This window comes from Lentinus tigrinus (genome assembly GCF_003813185.1).
Source record: "Lentinus tigrinus ALCF2SS1-7 unplaced genomic scaffold L226scaffold_9, whole genome shotgun sequence".
Lineage (NCBI taxonomy): Eukaryota > Fungi > Basidiomycota > Agaricomycetes > Polyporales > Polyporaceae > Lentinus > Lentinus tigrinus.
Genome location: NW_027137918.1, coordinates 1,067,535 through 1,086,995, shown reverse-complemented (window position 1 = coordinate 1,086,995; position 19,461 = coordinate 1,067,535). Strand labels below are relative to the sequence as shown.

At 55.7% G+C, this 19,461-nt stretch overlaps 5 protein-coding genes and 1 non-coding gene across 6 annotated transcripts; 5 read left to right on the top strand and 1 right to left on the bottom strand.

Annotated features, from left to right (window-relative positions):
* Window positions 1–1,215: 1,215 nt before the first annotated feature.
* L226DRAFT_461073 (capsular associated protein) lies at window positions 1,216–3,454 on the bottom strand (the record flags this gene model as incomplete). The annotated part of the gene is made up of 7 exons (XM_067675631.1): window positions 1,216–1,292; window positions 1,429–1,649; window positions 1,709–2,074; window positions 2,130–2,655; window positions 2,704–2,806; window positions 2,881–3,024; window positions 3,074–3,454. 7 exons carry the CDS (start codon window positions 3,452–3,454, stop codon window positions 1,216–1,218), a joined length of 1,818 nt encoding a protein of 605 aa, XP_067536697.1.
* A 441-nt stretch (window positions 3,455–3,895) lies between these two features.
* Window positions 3,896–4,225, top strand: L226DRAFT_448606 (uncharacterized protein; the record flags this gene model as incomplete). The annotated part of the gene is made up of 1 exon (XM_067674920.1): window positions 3,896–4,225. A coding segment is annotated over one exon (330 nt), but the record flags the coding sequence as incomplete, so codon positions are not given.
* A 1,528-nt stretch (window positions 4,226–5,753) lies between these two features.
* On the top strand, window positions 5,754–6,678 carry L226DRAFT_461513 (Mov34-domain-containing protein; the record flags this gene model as incomplete). Its single annotated transcript, XM_067675655.1, has 5 exons — window positions 5,754–6,173; window positions 6,232–6,256; window positions 6,308–6,404; window positions 6,455–6,557; window positions 6,613–6,678. 5 exons carry the CDS (start codon window positions 5,754–5,756, stop codon window positions 6,676–6,678), a joined length of 711 nt encoding a protein of 236 aa, XP_067536695.1.
* A 375-nt stretch (window positions 6,679–7,053) lies between these two features.
* L226DRAFT_t100 lies at window positions 7,054–7,140 on the top strand. The gene has a single exon. It is a non-coding gene; the product is annotated as a tRNA-Tyr (tRNA).
* Window positions 7,141–8,617: 1,477 nt separating this feature from the next.
* L226DRAFT_570323 (glycosyltransferase family 2 protein) lies at window positions 8,618–15,592 on the top strand (the record flags this gene model as incomplete). Its single annotated transcript, XM_067684424.1, has 9 exons — window positions 8,618–8,949; window positions 9,824–11,750; window positions 11,801–12,688; window positions 12,738–13,769; window positions 13,820–13,974; window positions 14,030–14,588; window positions 14,638–14,907; window positions 14,961–15,014; window positions 15,074–15,592. The coding sequence occupies 9 exons, from the start codon at window positions 8,618–8,620 to the stop codon at window positions 15,590–15,592; spliced, it is 5,736 nt and encodes a 1,911-aa protein (XP_067536694.1).
* Window positions 15,593–15,936: 344 nt separating this feature from the next.
* On the top strand, window positions 15,937–17,017 carry L226DRAFT_397437 (uncharacterized protein). Its single transcript, XM_067674537.1, has 2 exons — window positions 15,937–16,056; window positions 16,127–17,017. Exon 2 carries the CDS (start codon window positions 16,167–16,169, stop codon window positions 16,941–16,943), a length of 777 nt encoding a protein of 258 aa, XP_067536693.1. The 5' UTR covers window positions 15,937–16,056; window positions 16,127–16,166; the 3' UTR covers window positions 16,944–17,017.
* Window positions 17,018–19,461: the final 2,444 nt, after the last annotated feature.

Below are 19,461 nucleotides of genomic sequence, written 5' to 3'. Positions count from 1 at the left end.
CGTCTGGGTCTTATGACGACAGTGCGCAGAAGAACATAAAAAGAGCGCGATCATATCTTCGGACACGCACGAGCAACGTGTTTTCTCAGATGGGACATCACCACCCGGAACATTTGCCAGTGTCACATAGGGACCATGGATGTGATCGCGATCCCGCACGATTGTTGCACGATAGCGTCCGTCCGCAGATGCGCAGGGGTCCGGGATGCGCGTTGTTCGAATTGTTGGACTTGAGCCCGAGATAACATGGACCCGGCAGAGCTAGGCGCGGACATAGCTGAGGCCCCCGCTCCGGTCGTTCCTAGGCAGTAAGTCAGCTTGCTGCAGGTGTACGTCCGCATAACGGTATGGCCACTCGCCAAGGTCAATTGGGGGGACTTCGAACATTCGCGCCGGTCCAGACCGCTCGGGCGTAGAGACAGCGCTCCCACAGCCCCAAAAGCGAGATGTCCACGCCCTGGCAGTGAAGCGTCCAAGGGAGAGCCGGGCGAGAGTTCGCGCGTTCGCCACGAGGCAACGGCGTGTCGAGCGGAAGATCGTTGACAGCAACCTGGTTCCCATGCAGCGTTGGATCTGTTAGAAACTGGGCGTGCTTCTTGACCCGGAGAAAGTCCAGCGAGAGCTCAGCCATCGTTCTCATCCCCCGGTTAAAGTGTCTCCTTATCCTTGCACGTCAGTGATACCATCTCGGGGAACGGTGATGCAGACCTCAGACACGCTGCGTGTGTCGGATAAGCACAGAGTTTGTCCGAAGCGAGTCGGGGCTGAGAACTGTGGCCAGGGCGATACAGTACTGTGGTTCGTGGCGTGGAGGTGAATATGAATGGTCGAAGTCGAGGGACCTTGATCGGAGCGTTGGAAGGCGCTGGAGCGATCCTCCTCCCCCTTCTCGGAATGATCATCGTGGCCTGGGGCCCCGCAGCCTGAGGCTCTCAAACGGCACCCAGTCTCCTGTACAGTAGTCCATTACCAGGAGATCTATATTTACCGCAGGGATAAGGTGAGTATCAGGTAGTAGTACATCCTACGATACCTCTATGCGAAGGTCCAGATGTCCAACACCAACCCAGAAGCATCTTGTGAACAGAGAAGGAGCGCGCATGGCAGCAGCACCTGTCGCGCGAGCAGCCCATAAGGGCTACATCAAAGGGTGTGAAGGGAATAAGCAGCATGGCTCACAAGTCGTGCTGGACTGTGCATATGATGCATCACGCCTCATAGACTGTAGCTCATAGCGTCCCGGTCATCCGACCACAGCCGCGCGTACTCCAAGCACAGGCGATACACATAAGCTGCGAAATGAGGAAGGGGGGTTAGCAAATGCACTCCGATGCAGGAAATGAATGGACGCTAAGCGGGGTGCAGCGAGGAGAACGAAAAGAGGGTGACAGGCGACATGAGAGAGGACATGAGAACCAAGGTGCGTACCTTCCATATCCACGCGCCGCCCGATGGTACGTTTCCACTGCTTCCCTGCACGTGCGATCCGCCTGAGCCTCCGATCACCGTCAATGGTCTTGCGCTTGTCCGCAGGCATGTACAGTGCTGTAGCATTCGCAGCGCGGAGGGCGGACTCCGTAGCCCCGGAGAAGAACGCGTGGATGTTGTAGATCTCGGAGTACGATTGCGAAAGGGGGATGTAGTGCAGCCTGCGGTCCGAATGTCAGATAGCGATGCCATGCTGCGTGGAAGAGAGGTGAATGCGTACCAAGGCTGTATCCAGTCCGAGTAGAACTCGCGGTAAACCGTTGACTTCAGTACCGCACTGTCAGATTCCATGAAGGAGAAGAATCGTCCTGAGTAACCCATGCCGTCGAGGTCCACGACGTATTTGTGCTTCCAGTGGTCGCCAAGGTTCACGCCTCCGTTGTCAACACGGTGGGTACGGATGAGGGCTTCGAGTCCTCCGGGATAGTTCTCCGCACCCACGACCTTGACAAACGCAACATCCATCATGTCGTCGTTCAGCTGAGCCGCCGGCACGTCAGCGTAGATGTAGCTCGTTGAACCCGGTGGGTCTGCAAATACGATCGTGCGGTTTATGAACGACCGATCACTCGCGAGGCGAACGAACCTGTGATCGAAGTCGAGTTAATTTGACGCGAAGTTGGGGGCAAGCAATGACCGACCTATGACGTTGGAACTGCGCCGCGAAACCGGGGGGCGAGCTACCACCGCCTGTCGATGCGCCACGCCAGAAGACCTTGTCGCTCTTCTCCTCCCACGGGGTTTCCATGTCGTCGACTTCCTTCATCTGGAGGTTGACGGGATCCCAGCCATATGTGTACCTACGCGTTTGCGCGTAGTAGTAGTGACTAGGTATCCTGATGTCGAGGTACCCTGAGGCCTTCGCAGGAGAGAACATTGGGAAAGCCGCTGCAATCGTCCGCCAGTCGGAGAAGAAGTGGCCCTGGTTGTAGTGCGCCCATGGGTTCGTGCAGAACGAGTAGTTGCCGGCGGTGTTTTGGGTGAACACGAACTCTTCACTGCGCGCAGTGAGCTGACTTGTCTTGTTCGTGGATGATGCGCGGAAGGAACTGAACAGACGACGTGCAGCAGTGCCAGGCTCACATGTCCGGCGATAGGCCTCCCAAACAGTGCCTTCTCCATGCCAATCAGCGAAGCCGTTTCCGCTCAGCTCGTCACGAATCGCGTCTGTCATGAGATCAGCCCGTGTTTTCACTCGCACGGCGATATACCCACCAATGTTCCGCTGCAGCGTCGTGTTCGACTGCACTCTTCGCTCCCAGGGTACAAGGATACGTCCTTCCGCCAATGCATTGATCGGAAACTCAAGGTCTGGGAGCTATCTCCTCATGAGCCCCTGCCCACCCTGGAGCAGCGCAACGCGCTGGCGGTACTGGGTAGCAAGGTACTCACCTTATCCTGGAAGTGCTCCAACATTGAGAGAAATCCCTTGGCACGCGCACTGACATCCTCGTTCTCCTCTCCATCCACGACGTTCACAGCGACCGCGTTCCCGTCCTTCACGCGGACGACGTCCACGAACGGCAGGTAGCCTGCCTGCATACAGTGAGGATGCAAAGTATCGCCACAACACGAGAGGACATACCAAGGACGCGCGCCATCGCAGTTGCTCCGCAGAGATCTCCCAGAACGGAGCGAGGTCTTCGTCAATGTTGTCGTACTCGTCGATCATTACCACGCTGTTATTGCGCGCGAACCTCCACCAATCATCGAACCCACGGGGTGGCTTCCGTTTGTACCTCCGCTCGTATTCTCGTACAGCGCCTTCGAGTGTTTGGCTCTGTCGCGAGAGGAGCTTGCGATAGTTGGCCTCTGCCTCCGCCATGAGCTTGGGTATTGGGTGTTCCTTGACCGTCGGTCGCGCATTTGTCTTCGCAAACGGAAGGTACGTCGTCACAGGGAGTAATGAGTTGTCGGGGAAGTTGTCTATGCTATGTCGCCGTGCCGACCAGAGCCCTCCTTGCATGAAGACGATAACGACAGCGGTGAGGAAGAGGATGCCCTTCTTCTGGCCGGAGAGACCTTCGTACATGGCGCCGTCCTTCCGCTCGCGGTCGCGTCGCTCAAGCTTGAAGACACCACGACGAGAGATTGTTGAGCAAGACAGACTCGACACCGGGTCGACTGGATGTAAAGGAGTGACTGGGTCGGAGGGAGAGGGGTGGAGGATCCGCTCAAAACGCAAGTCCAGCAGACCGCGCGCTTTCATTGACCAGGTCTAGAGTCCCTAAATGGCACTCTTTGCTTACATAAACCATCTCTGATGGGCGGCTCCCGGTCAACAATGGACAAATCACGTGCATGTCACAGTGTGACCATATGGCCTCAGACTGCGGCGGTACCGGCGGCGTCGTAGGTCGTGCTCAGCAACTGCGTCGGTGTTACCCCTTCTTGTCCTTCTACCACCATGAGCTCTGCGGTATACCCTCCTCATCCCGACGCAGGGCCCAGCTCCTCACGGCCACAGTACTATCGACCCGCTACCATTGCGGAACTAGCCGCACAAGCGCAGGAGAATCTCTGGGACCCAAGCAAGGGTCTGAAGCATTGGCTGCGCACGGCCGAGAAGTCCAGGCGCAATGCTGAAACACTTGTAGCGAACAGCGACTTTGAAGGCGCATTCGTAGAGTACGCGAAGGCAGCCACGATCGTCCTGGAGAAGCTCCCGACACACCGGGAGTACCAGACTCTTCTGAACCCCGATCAGCGACATAACTTGGGCATGGTGAGTCCTTCTTTGCGCACCACTGTGGCTCGTGTTTCTGCTGTAATGGGTGTCTTTTCCGCCGTGCTTGTGATCTGTGTGGTTATATCTATTCCTGGCAATCAGGCCGCTCGTGAGGAAGAAAGGCCTTGAACTGCCAGTATAAGACTTTCCTGGCCATGAGCGGACGAAACGGGCTCCAGGTTGTCCAGACGGGGACGTTGAGCTTCAGCTTGCTCTGGTTCCCTTCAATAATTTAATAATTTGAGCCAGCTCTCTCGTTGGACGGAATCGAAACAGCCTGGCTAAATCGTGATGGTTTACTGAGCGAAATCACAGAGCCTTCGGTGCTTTATGGCGTGCGCATGAATAACACGTACGTGGGGCCACCTGATTCCGTGGTCCACTGGCATGTGTGGCCGACTCGAGCTATCATATGAATAATATACTTTGGAGCCATACTAACGCCGTGCTAACAGAATGGGCAAGACATCCTTGACAGCCTAAGTCAACTCAAGCCTATACTAGTCGCGCGGTACGAATCGTGGCAGTCTAGCCAACGATCAAGTCCAGGATCAAGTCGATCCGGATCCGCAGACCCACATCTCACTCGGGAGGAAGAGCGGGCACGTGAGGCGCGAGAAGCAGCTCGTAGAGAGGAGGCATGGAAGCAGGAGGATTACGTCCGTCGTCAGGCAGAGGACAGAGAACGGCAAGCGCGGGAGGAGGCAGCGTGGCGTCAGGCACAAGACGCGCGCAAGAGAGAAGATGGGGACAGGGCCGCGCTGACGGAGAGACAAAGACGGGACGAGGAGAACCGGCGGTATGCGGCTGAAGAGGCAAAGAGGGAGGAGGAGCGCTCCAAGCGGAGAGCAGCGGAGGATCGCAGACGACAGGAGCAGGATGGGATCATGAAGAGACAGCAGGAAGCGGATGCGGCGGCGCGCGCAGCGCGACGAGATATCGCGAGATTGACACCGTCGCCGGTCCCGCCGCCATCAAGTACAACGAGTTCTTCAGTACGGATGCCGGACCCAGAACCTCACACGCGGTATGCGGGACGCGCGGTGCACGCGCCTCAACCGTCTCGCCCTCAGGACTCTTTTGGTACCAGCGGCCTGATGCCACTGGAGAGTCCCACGAAGTACGAGGACGACTCGTCTACTGACGTTGAGGGCCCGAAGATACCCTGGAATCGTCGCCCTGCAGATCAAACACCGAAGGGCAAGCAAACACCTGGGTATGTTCCCGTCGGCGCATGCTTGAGCACCTCGATACTGACATCAGTTATAGCATCTCCTATCCTGCACCAATGACCACAACATCACCGCCACCAGCAGAACTCGGCAGTATCAAATATCCTTCGCTCATGTCGCAGCATCAGCTCAAGCAGGGCTACGTGCCCTCGCTCCAATCCATGTTCGCACCCAATTCTCTCTCCCAAGCGCTTGACTCATCTCTCCTCTTCGACCCCAAACCGCAAAGCAGCAACCTGTACAGCAACATACTTCCCGTGCAGTCCCCACCTATAGCTCCCGTTATCCCCCCATACCCAACGCACATGCCCGTTCCAGAGTCCCACAAGCCACCAGCGACGTACACTCATTCCCATACCCAGTCCTACTCCAGCCAGCGTGGTCCATCTCCACGACCTTCCCAGCCGCCACAGCACCGTCCGTCTGGCTCCACGTCGAACTCACGCATCGTCCCTGGGAGTTCGAAGGATGTGCAGCTCCTGGACCTGCGCACGATCAAGCTTCCGCGCGATTGCCTTCCCAAGTTCCTCTCGATTGCGCGAGTCAACACGCTGCAGAACCGCGAGACATGCGGTTTGCTCCTGGGCAAGGACAAGGGCAGCAAGTACGTAGTGACGACGCTTCTGATCCCAAAGCAGCACTCGACGAGCGACACATGTATGATGGACGAAGAAGAGCTTGTCCTGCAATTCACGGAGGAACGGCACCTGATTACGCTCGGATGGGTGAGTCGCACATCCTCGAAACAACCTTGGGATGGACCCTGACAACGTTGCCGATCAGATACATACCCATCCCACGCAGTCATGTGAGTGCTATCTTGTCTTCGGTTCGAACGAAGCCTGATGGACCCGCGAAGGTTTCATGTCTTCGGTGGATCTGCACACCCATTCTGGCTTCCAACGCATGCTGCCCGAGTCCTTCGCGGTCGTCTGTGCACCTTCCTCTACACCTCAGTGAGTTCATCCCGATGAGCGAAGGGACTCGCATAGTGACCCTCCCTTAGGTTCGGTATCTTCCGACTCACCGACCCAGGAGGACTGCAAACCGTACTAGAATGCAATGCCAAGGAGGCATTCCATCCGCATCCCGATGTACCAATATACACCGTGCGTCCCCTCTTGATTGCTTTTTCGATCCCCTCGCTGATATATTGGTCTGTAGGACTGTGACAATAGCCATGTACAAATGAAAGACCTCCCGCTGGAGATTGTCGATCTGCGCGGTTAACCCGGCAGCGCCGTATGTCGTGTTTGCTTGTGCTATCTCTTGTAAGCCATCTGTATGCATCTTGATCATTGCCTGTATCCACATCACTACTCTTATTTATCTTCCATCATCACTGGATCCGATGCATCTTGGGTCTTGGGGAACAGGTGGACGCCGCCATTTGCTTACATTTTGACAACTATCTTCTTGTGCTAGTAACGCGTTCTGTTCAATGTGATACACTACAATCATGCTATTCATCTGCAATATAGCTCTATCTTTGCTTGCTGTAGGATGACACGCACGGTACCACCCTGACTGTCTGACTGCTGCAGCGGTGAATGTGTACACTCGGTAGACGTACGACATAATGTATGGCAATTGAATCATAACAAGCCTTCGATAGCTCAGTTGGAAGAGCGTGGGACTGTAATGGTTATTATCGCGATCCCAAGGTCACTGGTTCGATCCCGGTTCGAAGGATTCCTTTTTGGCGGTTTTTTGCATGATGTACTCGAGTACATCACATCCAGGAACAGGAAGAGGAAGAGGAGGAAGAGGAGAAGAGGGCGGGAAGCAATCAGTGATGCTGCACTTGAACAGCGAGTGAGGGTAAACGTCGTCTTGAATTGTCCTCTGACATGCTTTCCTCGCTTCTGTTCATTCGATACAAGAAATCAGCTACCGACGTACCGTCACTGGGTTCAAGGTGATCATAAGTGGCCTCTAGTTCAAGCGACTTCAATTGAGTAGAGGCCGGAAGTCGCTTGAAATTAGAGACTACTTACCTCGAATCAATCGCAGGATGTTCCTATAACTCGTTCTTAACCACACGCTCTAGGGGCTCAATCAACAGGTGTTGAAGTCCGCCCATATTACTCGTGTCGGTCTCCTCAGGATGGCTTGTGTGAAGTAGTATCTAAAGTCAGTGAGGGGAAACTTGGGATTGGTTGAGGGTGCTTGCAATCCGTCCGTCAAGATGGATATGCCTTGCCACAACTCCTCGCTTTATGCCCAGATCGTACATAACAGGGACGCTGTTAGTGTATGGTTGGCTGGTTAGCAGTTGAACTTCCGGAGGTCCAACATACTTGTATCAAACAGCCGTGGACCAACATCGCGAAAGTCCAAAGGGATGATGGAATGCCAAGCGGATGAAACGCCCCGCTACTCTTGATCAGCGCGGATGTGAAACTCGAAAATATGGACGGACCTACATCTGTCCGCTGGTCAGGCTTGGTGGGAGATGCCTGAGCCTTCTAGCATACACGCACCTCGATGTTGTCTTGCCATACGCCGTCACAAGTGGCAAAGACTGGGGACGAATGCCTGTTGAACATTCTTAGAGTTAAGACTTGTGTCTGCGATACGCTCACCGGTGCATTTGAGCCTATAGGTCCGACATCCGCACAGCTCATATGGTGATACGCCCAGTTCAGTTGGCGGGCGGTCCCTACGCCCTGAGGCCTGTCCAGTGCTTCGGGCGTGGTTCCTGGGCATTCTAGGCCTTCGTGTGAGCAACTCGAACATGCGAGTATGGATCATCGCGACCTGTTCAGCACCAGGCCTGAGACCAGCAAAGTCAGCGTAGATGACCTGAACTTCGGTGTCTTTAAGCAACCAAACTCCAGAGCACATGTTGGGAGGAGTGATGCAATGAGTTTGGAACGGACCAGAACTGGCCCATGGATTGAAGCTCCGAACGACGGGGGTCAGAATGTGTTATCGGAAGTTCAATTAGCCAGGAATGCCAGCACCAACTACAATCGGCGCTCGTCGTTTGTATCTCCGCCAGAGCAGAGTAACAGCATGTAAGGTGGGCGGTCTCGCCGGTCTCTTCTCACACTGCCATACCAACGGCACGGCGACGTTCGTCCTCTTTCCCTCCTTTTCTCTCTCTTGAACAACCAGGAAGCTCCTACAACGCGCGGGGAGCAGCTCGGTGCTGCAGCTCACCACCATGAACCGTCAGTCGACCATGCACCAGCAGCTCGAGTCCGTCACGGACCTCGCAACGCTCTCGCCCGTCTCGGAGGACATCATCGTCTCATGCATCCGGGAACGGTTTATGACGGACAACATCTACACTAACATCGGCACCTCCGCTCTTGTCGCAGTAAACCCCCACAAGTATGTTCCCAGCAATTCCGACGCAGTCCTCCACAAGTACGCGGCAGAGTACCGTGACACCTCCCCCGACAAGGTCCGGCTTCCTCCCCACATCTTCCAGCTCGCCAACAACGCCTACTACCACATGCGGAGAACGGCGCAGGACCAGTCGATCTTGCTCATGTACGTGTCGTGATTCATCTTTTTGCCATTTCGATTCCTCGAAGAACCCCCACCTTCAATCCCATACTACCCACTTCCCCACTCACCCATGCGTCGTCGGCGACACACGTACATGGTGCCCGTTGTCAGCTTGATCTAGTGTTGTCTACCTCATGCACTGAATGACCCGGAGGTTGTAGCCGCGTGGTCAGTGCTAAGATGAGCAAATAACGCGACCCGATCAGCGCTTGGTCGTTGTGCATCTTCGCATTGCGTCGCCGGTAAACTTCTCGTACGACTCCGCTGGGCTTGTGAGGGGCAGCTCAGGGAGGTAGGACTTCCTGACCACACCCGTATTTTGCTCACAAGCGCCGAAGCTCCAGAGGAGACCCTCCTCTCTCGTCCCGGCTTCATGGCGGGGTTGAGGCCTACCCATTGAGGGTATGAGGAGGCATGATTCTTGGTGACGAGCCTCCGCATCCACCTCTGAGACAGCAGGGCCTCCCTGCTTCGAGCGACGGACGGCGGACGGCGTGCGATGGGAATTTTGTGCCATATATATCGCGGTCTCGCTGCTGCTTACTTGACGGGGCAAGGTGGTATTCACAGCCTGTGCCGAAGGAACACACTCCGAGCCCAACCCCGTTGCGTAAGGTGCTGCCGTTACTAGCGACGAGCCGGCAGTCGCCTGTTGAGCATCTTCAGCGCAGCGACCATCTACAAGTCGACGTGGCCTCGCTCGACCATGAGAGGCCATAGTTTACATCGTAGCAATGGTCATTGTGGATGAGAGGACCCAGCCAGCTCATGATCAGACATGCAAACAAATCGCGAGTTTGCCTAGCCTATCTCTACTTTGTGTAGTTGTTGTACATGATGCTGACCAATCCTTCAGCGGCGAGACTGGGAGCGGCAAGTCCGAGAATCGCAGGTTGGCCATCAAGACGCTCCTCGAACTCAGCGTTAGCCAGCCGGGCAAGAAGGGCTCGAAGCTGGGCCACCAAGTCCCAGCGGCGGAGTTCGTGCTAGAGTCGTTCGGCCACTCTCGGACACTATTCAACCCCAACGCCTCCCACTTCGGCAAGTACACCGAATTGCAGTTTACGGAGCGCGGACGCATATGCGGTGTCAAGACCCTGGACTATTACCTGGAGCGCAATCGTGTGGCGGGTGCCCCATCAGGCGAGCGCAACTTCCACATCTTCTACTACCTGATCGCTGGCGCATCGCAGGAAGAGCGGCAGCACATGCACCTCTCCGACAAGACGCAGTATCGGTATCTCGGAGCGCGTGTGCCAATGGGTGGGCGTGCTGCTCCTGCGCAGAACGATGATGCCGTGCGCTTCGAGCAGCTGAAGGTTGCGCTGAAGAACGTCGGGTTCTCGAAGAGGCACGTCGCTCAGACGTGTCAACTAATCGCCGCAATCCTTCACCTCGGTAACCTCGAGTTCACGATCGACCGCCATCGGAACGAGGATGCCGCCGTCGTGCGGAATCTTGACGTTTTGGAGATCGTTGCCGAATTCTTGGGCGTGCAGCCTAGCGCGCTCGAGGCCGCATTGTCCTACAAGACGAAGCTGGTGAAGAAGGAGCTCTGCACGGTGTTCCTCGATCCCGATGGCGCATCAGACAACCGTGACGAGCTCGCGAAGACCCTCTACTCCCTCCTCTTCGCGTGGCTGAACGAGCACATCAACCAGCGGTTGTGCCGCGACGACTTCGCTACGTTCATCGGTCTCTTTGATCTTCCTGGCCCGCAGAATATGACGAGCCGTCCGAACTCGCTCGACCAGTTCTGTGTCAACTTTGCCAACGAGCGTCTCCTGAACTTCATCCAGAAGCGGCTGTTTGAGGCGCACGTCCAGCAGTACAACAACGAAGGCATCTCGCGTTTCGTTCCCCATGTCCCCTACTTCGACAATTCCGAGTGCGTGCGGTTGCTGCAGAACCGCCCGGGTGGTCTGATCCACATTATGGACGATCAGGCGCGTCGCCAACCACGGAAGACCGACCACACGATGGTGGAGGCAGCGACGAAGCGTTGGGGCAATCACTCGTCCTTCAAGTCGGGCGGCATGGACCGCTCCGGCTTCCCCACGTTCATTGTGAACCACTACAGCGGCCCTGTTACGTACTCTGCGCAGGGCTTCCTCGAGAAGAACTTGGACGCGCTCAACCCTGACTTCGTGTCGCTGCTTCGTGGCACCAGTGCGGGGACTAGTGACGCACCTGCCGCTGATGGTTCTGGTTCCATGAACCCCTTCGTCCGCGGACTGTTCTCCGCGAAGGCCATCGCCACCCAGGCGCATCCTCGCAACGAGGAAACAATCGTCTCTGCGCAACAGCCCGTGAAACCGATGCGTGCTCCCTCCACCCGTCGCAAGAACACCATCAAGCGTATGCCGACGCTGAGGGAGGGCGAGACCGAAGAGAAGGACAAGGACGAGGACGAGCCTGCTACTTCGGGCGGACCTCCATGCGTAGCCGGCGAGTTCAAGCAGGCCCTCGACGTGCTCTTCGAGACGCTGGAGGACACGCAATCGTGGTATGTATTTTGCATCAACCCAAACGACTCGCAGCTCCCGAACCAGTTGGAGGGCCGTTCTGTCAAAGCTCAGGTGCGGAGTGTCGGGTTGTCGGAGATCGCGCGTCGCTGCGTGAACGTATATGAGGCGGTGATGACGCCGGACGAGTTCACCCAGAGGTATGGGTCGCTTCTGGCGTCAATCGGCGTCACGGAGGGCGACTCGCGCTCGCAGGTTGAGCAGGCCCGGATTGCGCTCGGTCTGCATGAGCGGGAGATCGTGCTTGGCATGTCTATGGTGAGTCCCGCCCTAGTTCTGTAAATAGATTGGTACTGACGACGCGCTAGGTCTTCCTCTCACAAGCTGCCTTCCACCGACTTGAGGATGATCTCCGTTCCAAGGATACGGAGGAGCAGAAGCGCAATCGACTCCGCGACGCCGAGGCAGAAGCGGGGCTCGATCCTCGGAACCTTAACGATCCTTACGCTCCCTACCAGGTCCCAGGAACAGAGTCCCCCTACCAAGCCGAGTTCGCCGATCCTTTCAACACTTCCAACCAAGCGCTGCCTCTCGTTCAGCATGCCTCTCCTTTTCAACGTGCCGATATGTATGATGACTATGATGAGCGCAAGTCGTTCCGCAGCGATGACTTCGACGGGCGCAGCGCCTACACCAGTCAGCGCGACGACGCATCAATGTCGAACTTTGGGACGGAGTCGTATGCACCGTCGCGTAATATGTTCCAGAACGCAGATAGCAAGGCGCTACTCGACAAGGAGGCACTGGCTGGCGAGATCCAGGAGGGCGAGACGACGGAGATCCTCAAGGAGACGTCTGCACGTCGCCGTTGGGTTATGCTCTGCTGGATGTTGACGTTCTGGGTACCAAACTGGGCGCTGGCACACATCGGTCGCATGAAGCGTTTGGATATCCAGCAAGCGTGGCGGGAGAAGCTCGCGCTCAACATGATCATCTGGTTCATCTGCGGTTGCGCCGTCTTCGTCATTGCCATTATCTCCCCCCTCATCTGCCCCACGGAACACATCTTCAACACAGCGGAGCTCGCCCAGCACTCGTCGACGAACGACCCGAACAACGTCTACACGTCGATTCGTGGAGAGGTCTTCGATCTGACATCGATCGTTCCAGACCATGAGCGTCATGTCAACGTGGTGCCGGCGAAGTCGATTCTTAAGTACGGCGGCACATCCGCGGACAACATCTTCCCGGTTCAGGTACGATTCTCCTGCGTTCCGTTTCTGACAGCACTAACCTCGTCAACAGGTCAGCGCTCTGTGCAACGGTATCGATGGCACGGTGAACCCCTACGTCGTCCTGTCCTCAAGTAACAACACCGATCAGAACGCCCAGTACCACGACTTCCGTTCCTGGACCACTGACCCCCGGCCGGACTGGTACTTCGAGACTATGACGATGATGCGTTGGTCGTTTCGTGTTGGCTTTATGGCCTACAGCTCGAAGCAGGTCAGGTCCATGGCATCGTCAGGCAGCTCGGTCGCGATCTACAAGAGCATGGTCTACGACTTCACAACCTACCTGAAGAGCCCTCCTTCTGTTGCGACCCTTCCAAACAATGCAGTCGCGCCTGGTAACATCGACACGAAGTTCATGCACCAGTCTGTCGTCGATTTGTTCCAGCACAACGCTGGTGGGGACGTGACAAAGCAATTCGACGCCCTCAACATTGACTCGGCGATCTTGAACAGGCAGCGTGTCTGTATGCGGAACCTCTTCCTCATCGGCAAGCTCGACACGCGTAACTCGCCACAGTGTCTGTTTGCGACGTACATTCTGCTTGCTCTCTCGATCATGATGGTCAGCGTCATCGGGTTCAAGTTCATCGCATCCATCAACTTCAGCGCTCCTCGTGCGCCCGAGGACCACGACAAATTCGTTATTTGCCAGGTGCCGTGTTATACGGAAGGTTACGCGTCGCTGAAGAAGACGATCGACTCTCTCGCTCAGATGAAGTATGACGACAAGCGCAAGCTGCTTTTCATCATCTGTGACGGTATGGTCGTTGGTTCCGGTAACGACATGCCTACCCCCCGTATCGTCCTCGAAGTCCTCGGCGCCAACCCCAATGTCGACGCGGAGCCGCTCAGCTTCCTGTCACTCGGCGAGGGTGCCAAACAGCACAACATGGGCAAGGTCTTCTCTGGTCTGTATGAAACTGCGGGTCACGTCGTTCCATACCTTGTCGTCGTGAAGTGCGGCAAGCCTGGCGAGAAGTCGCGTCCTGGTAACCGTGGTAAGCGTGACTCACAGATGGTCATCATGCACTTCCTGAACAAGGTACGTCATCTTCTGGTCCAAACATATATGTTATTCACGATCTCGCTTAGGTGCACTTCAACGCTCCGATGAATCCTCTCGAATTGGAGATCTACCACCAGATCAAGAACGTTATTGGTGTCAACCCGACGTTCTACGAGTATGTGTTCATGGTTGATGCCGATACGACCGTCGCGCCGCTTTCTCTGAACCGTCTCGTCTCTGCGTAAGTCCTCGCCGTTCCAAGCCTCTTGTATACTGTCGACTGACTTGAGGTGCAGCATGATTCACGATAAGAAGCTCCTTGGTGTCTGTGGCGAAACCGAACTGGCCAATGCGAAGCAGTCCATCATCACCATGATGCAGGTTTACGAGTACTTCATCTCTCATCACATGGCAAAGGCGTTCGAGTCCCTCTTCGGCTCCGTCACCTGTTTGCCTGGTTGTTTCACGCTCTATCGTCTCCGTACCCCCGACACCCACAAGCCCCTCTTCATCAGCAACCAGATCATCCAGGACTACTCGGAGAACCGTGTGGATACGCTGCACATGAAGAACCTGTTGCACCTCGGTGAAGATCGTTACCTGACTACACTGCTGCTGAAGCACTTCCCGCACTACAAGACGCAGTTCGTCCGGGATGCTCACGCGTACACCGTGGCTCCCGATGACTGGCAGGTTCTACTGTCGCAGCGTCGGCGTTGGATCAACTCGACGGTACACAACTTGGGTGAACTAGTCTTCTTGGACCAGCTTTGCGGTTTCTGCTGTTTCTCAATGCGTTTCGTGGTCATGATCGATCTTCTATCTACAATTATCCAGCCCGTCACTGTAGCCTATGTGCGTGTTCAGAAAACCCCGGTTCCTATCATGCTAACCTCTCGCACAGATCGTCTACCTCATCTATCTTGGTGTAGGCCCGCACGCGAAGATCCCGATCCTGTCCATCATCCTCATTGCCGCCGTATACGGTCTTCAGGCGCTCGTGTTCATCTTGCGCCGCAAGTGGGACATGGTTGGGTGGATGCTGTTCTACATTCTTGCTATCCCGGCCTTCTCGTTCTTCCTGCCTCTGTACTCCTTCTGGAAGATGGACGACTTCTCATGGGGTCAAACTCGTGTCGTCTTGGGAGAGTCTGGTAAGAAGATGATTGTGCACGTGAGTTACTCTTTCTCCTGTCTGGCCGACCTTTACCTGAACGTCTTTTGCAGGATGAGGGCAAGTTCGATCCTCGGTCTATTCCTCTCAAGTCATGGAATGACTACGTACGTCACCGTCACTCTTGCGGTTTAACGTGCACATCTGACACTACTTTGCACAATAGGAGAACGAGCTCTGGGACAAGGAATCCAACCACAGCATCGGATCCTGGGTGCCTCCGACGAAGATGCACAACGATGGCTACGCTGAGTCCCAGACTGCGTCGATCTACGGCCGCGAGACCTTCTACGAGCCAGCGATGTCTCGTGCCTACTCGCCGTCCCCGTCGCAGATGCAGATGTATCCTCCACCCGGGTACCAGTCTGGTCGCAACACCCCTCTCTCGCAAGTGATGATGCCAGGAGTGCTCCATCAACCCACGCCATCGCGTCCTGCCACTGGCTACCTCGATGTCCAGATCCCCGCGACGCGCAGTCCAGAAGACCAGGACTTCCTAGGTGGCCCCTCGGATGCCGAGATCGAACGTGCGGTGGAGGACCAACTGCGCACTGCGGATCTCACCACCATCACCAAAAGGGAGATCCGTCGACGGCTGGAGGAGCAGTTCGGCCAGGATCTGTCGTCGCGCAAACGAGTCATCAACGATGCCATCGACCGCGTGCTGCTCGCGCGCGCAGGCTGATCATGACATCTCGAGCCTCTCGTACGTCTCTCCGCTTTGGACGCTCGGACGATGCTATGCCACGCCTTCTGCATATCAGTACAATTCTTCTCCACTATCGTTTTCAGGATCATCTTTAGTATGGACAGCATGGACCTTAGTCGACATTTCCACTTGGCACTCTCTCGCTCGTATCATAACCCCATCACCACGCACATGTATTTTGCTATCTCCTAGCATAGTAGAGTATGTTTACGTCTGGGCTGGACGTGGACTGGATTCAGATCCCATAATGTTGAATTGTGTTGGTCGCGATCGCACTCCGCAACATGGTTCAAGCTGGTGCGCTTCCGGTGTCTGAGGTAAGTCCTTCTGGCTATCGTGCATCATTGGTCAATGTTGTTACGCTCGGCAAAATTCCAGTTCAGGACAGAAGACATTTGATACAAGAAAGCACATGAGATCATACAAGACTGAGTGCATAGGTAACGTACATCACTTCGACTGGTTCTCCTTACTTATGAAACTTGAAACATTCTCTTCTTCATTCGTCAGTGAGATCAATGTCGGCCACCAGCTCCTTCCTCTTCTTCCGATGCAGACGCTCCCGTCGCGACCTGGCCAATACCCAGCGAGGGGTGCCATCGTCTACGACGTGCATGACATGTCCCTGCAAGGAGTGGTGGGGATGGGAGATACCCTCCCTGACCCTCTTCCAGTCGTACTTTGGGTCACCCTCCTGCGACTCATCGCCCGAGACCTCGTCCCACAACCAGATCTGCTTGCCGTTGTCGTGGTGGTGCACGTACAGGGCCGCACGCCTGGGGTTGAGCCCCGCGGGAGGCTTGGGGAGAGGCTTGTGGTACTTCGACTTGTACCAGTACGTCCGCTTTTTGGAGTTGCGGATGGCGGCGTTGCCCTTCTCAGGGTAGAGGATCTTCTCCCTGGTCACCCGAGGCCGGATGGTAAGTGCGGGCAAACGGAACACTTACGCAGGAACTGGGACGTACTGCTTGACCGTGTGGGTGGACTTCTTCGCCTTCTCGGTCTTCACCTTCTCGGCCTTCACCTTCCCAGCCTTCACGGGCGCGTCGGTCGTCTGCTCAGCCGAGACAAGCTGGCCAGTGCGACGCGCGGTCTGCTGCAAGCCCGCGTTGGCATCCGGTGTCACGTCGCGCGGAGCACTAGGCATGCCATGCCGTATTTGGTGCGTACGAGGGTGCGCAGCGGTATCTCGGTTGTGCCCTGTGGCGGGACAAGCCCTCCGGCACGGGGCATCGCTCCTATCGGGGACCTGAGCGAGCGGGTGGATGGCTGCGACATCGTTCACGGCTCTCATCAATCTGCAAGGGCGGATGAGCTTCCTTCGTAAAATTCACATGATGCGGATGCCACGACGAACCCTTGAGCGCTATCGATGTTGTCATATTCGACCTGGAACATCGTCCTCCTGTTCTGCCAATCCTAACGAAGGGAAAGTTCCTCAAACTTAGGTGGTTCGCCGGCATACAGTGGACGCGTCACGCACGATGTACACGGAGATGTTTCTTCCCTCTTGTGGCCCGACGATGCCGTTGAGCGAGAATCTGGCGACATGTGGGCCATAACCCGGTATGACCATCGCAGCGTTCGTGAACTGTGGGACGCCCTGCATCTTGACTCTTGAGAAACGGCGCGACGAGAGCGAGGGTGCGCTGGCGACGATAATTGGGCGAGCCCGTGGCCCGCTTGGCAGAGGGCGCCAGGTTTATATACGATCGAGCGACGGCCACATCGCCTAATCGTAGCCTAAAATCGCAGCGTTTCAGATCCCTTGCCTCGATCGGGTGTTTCGTATCCGCCTGCTCGCTTTCTGTGCAACTTGCGCAGGGCGAGGGCAAGCGCGTGGCATCGATATCAATGCATGTCAGGGTGCTACGGCACGAGGCGTGTGTCGTGCATCTCAACGTGTCTATCATGAGTGCGGCGTGCCTATGGACTTGCCTTGCAGCAGTAGTGGATGAGCGCTCCCAAAAGCCCGATGTAGTTCAGATCGGGGCCCCTCCGGTTACCGCATGCGACGCCGCGACGGCAAGGAGGCAACCGGGAAGATCTGACGGAAAATTGATATAGCAAATCGTTGCACGCTGCAAGACTTGGACTCTGACCAAGACTCTGACCACTGCTGGCCACTCTCGTCTTTTATACGTTTACCAGGGACAGACGGACTCGAGTCGGAATGCAGGATCTGTTTAGGTGCTGTCAGGCCGACAAGGTTGAGCAAGGTCGAGACCTGGGGCAGAGGGCAGAATTTGGCCGTAACCAAGATCATGACATAGCAGGTTCGAGGCTCGCGGATAAACTGCGCAGAGGGTCGGTAGTAGGTACGACCCGGCACTTACTCAAAATTCCCGGCTGTGTATACTATATAGGTTCGGCAGGAAGCGTTCAGTATAGTGCTCAATGGAAAGACCGGTATCCCCGCATCCAATCTGCGACCAGCTTCCCAATTACGGAGACTATAGTAGCGCTAGCTCTTTCGAAGCTTGGCCGAGTTGCGTTCTCTGGACAACTCGGACATGTCGCTGGAGTAGGCCTCCGACATCTCACTCGTTACAGTCGTCGAACAAGAGAACCGTGACACCAGGTGAGAGCGTTCATAAGTCTTTGCTAGATCCGTATGTGATACTACTTCACTGCAGTGGCGAGGATAAACTTCATCCGCTAAGTATAATCTTACGATGAGCCCACGACTGTCCGTGACTTTCCGGGATCTCCCTTGCTGCATGGTCTCGTACCCCGACCCGGGGGTGCGACATCACGACGACTCGGGGTTCGAGACCATTGCTGCGTGATTGCAACGAATCTAATGCATACTCACAAAGAATGGTAGATGAGTTTCCCCGTATATCTCCATTCATAACGTCGGTTCGCCATGGTCATGGGCCGTACCCGCATCCGGTAGACTTGCCAGGCACATACCCTCCTTTCGAGCTAACTACATGTACGAGTCTACGAGACCTTGCAAGAGCAACTTTTGCCGAGAGGGATCCCTCACGACAGGCATCGCCCCAGAACCGGAGGCAGGAAAATGTCCGATAATTACTTACCCGGTTAGCCTTTCTCTGGGCTTTCGGGAAACTTTCTGGCTGCGAGACAGGATTCAATTCTTGGAGTTATTGCTAGCCTTTCCCACAGTAACAAAGGAAGCCTATCCTGAGTACACACCAACGACATGGAAGGGCACAGGAAACTGACCTATCCTTTGTCTGGATAGTTCACCACAGAAACGTTACCTTTCCTGCCTCCTGAAAGCCTTCCCATCAGGCTATATCATAATTTCCGGTGACGGGAAAGGTCTCTTTTTACGGCTGAAATTTCCGAACAAAGGAAGTGTCGCCTTTTCCTCACCTTCCCAAGGGGTAGAAAGGACTCTTTGAAAGGCGGCCTTCTGAGGATCGGGATATCTGCAGCATAGCGGAGAGTAAGATGGCCTCTTCAGTAACCGAAAAAGTGCGGATAATGATTGTGAAAGGCTAACCGGGTAGAGAATTACTGTAACTTTTCTTGCAGCCGGTTCCGGGGCGCTGCCTGTCGTGCCTCTAAGTCTGTTCACGACACCCGGGACCCCCCGAGCATGTTGGTTCGGGCCGTAAGTGAGCAAGGTTCTCCGACCCTATCGCGCCGCGGGGTACGAGTCTTGCTGCCGACTCGAGTCTTTACGTAGGCGATTCATGCAATCTCATCCAATCATTCTGCTAAAATATTCACATGCATCCTTCTAAGCCTGGTCTAGGCCGTCCGACATCCTCGGATTTCTGGTGGGTCCCCTTGGCGCTGGTGGTTGGTGCCTCAAGATCTGCTACCATCCTCCTCCTCTGCTTCATCCGGAGTACCATCAGCAATGTCGA

Coding starts and splice junctions, on each gene's coding strand:
- L226DRAFT_397437 (XM_067674537.1), top strand. CDS start 16,167: ATGCAGACGCTCCCGTCGCGACCTGGCCAATACCCAGCGAGGGGTGCC.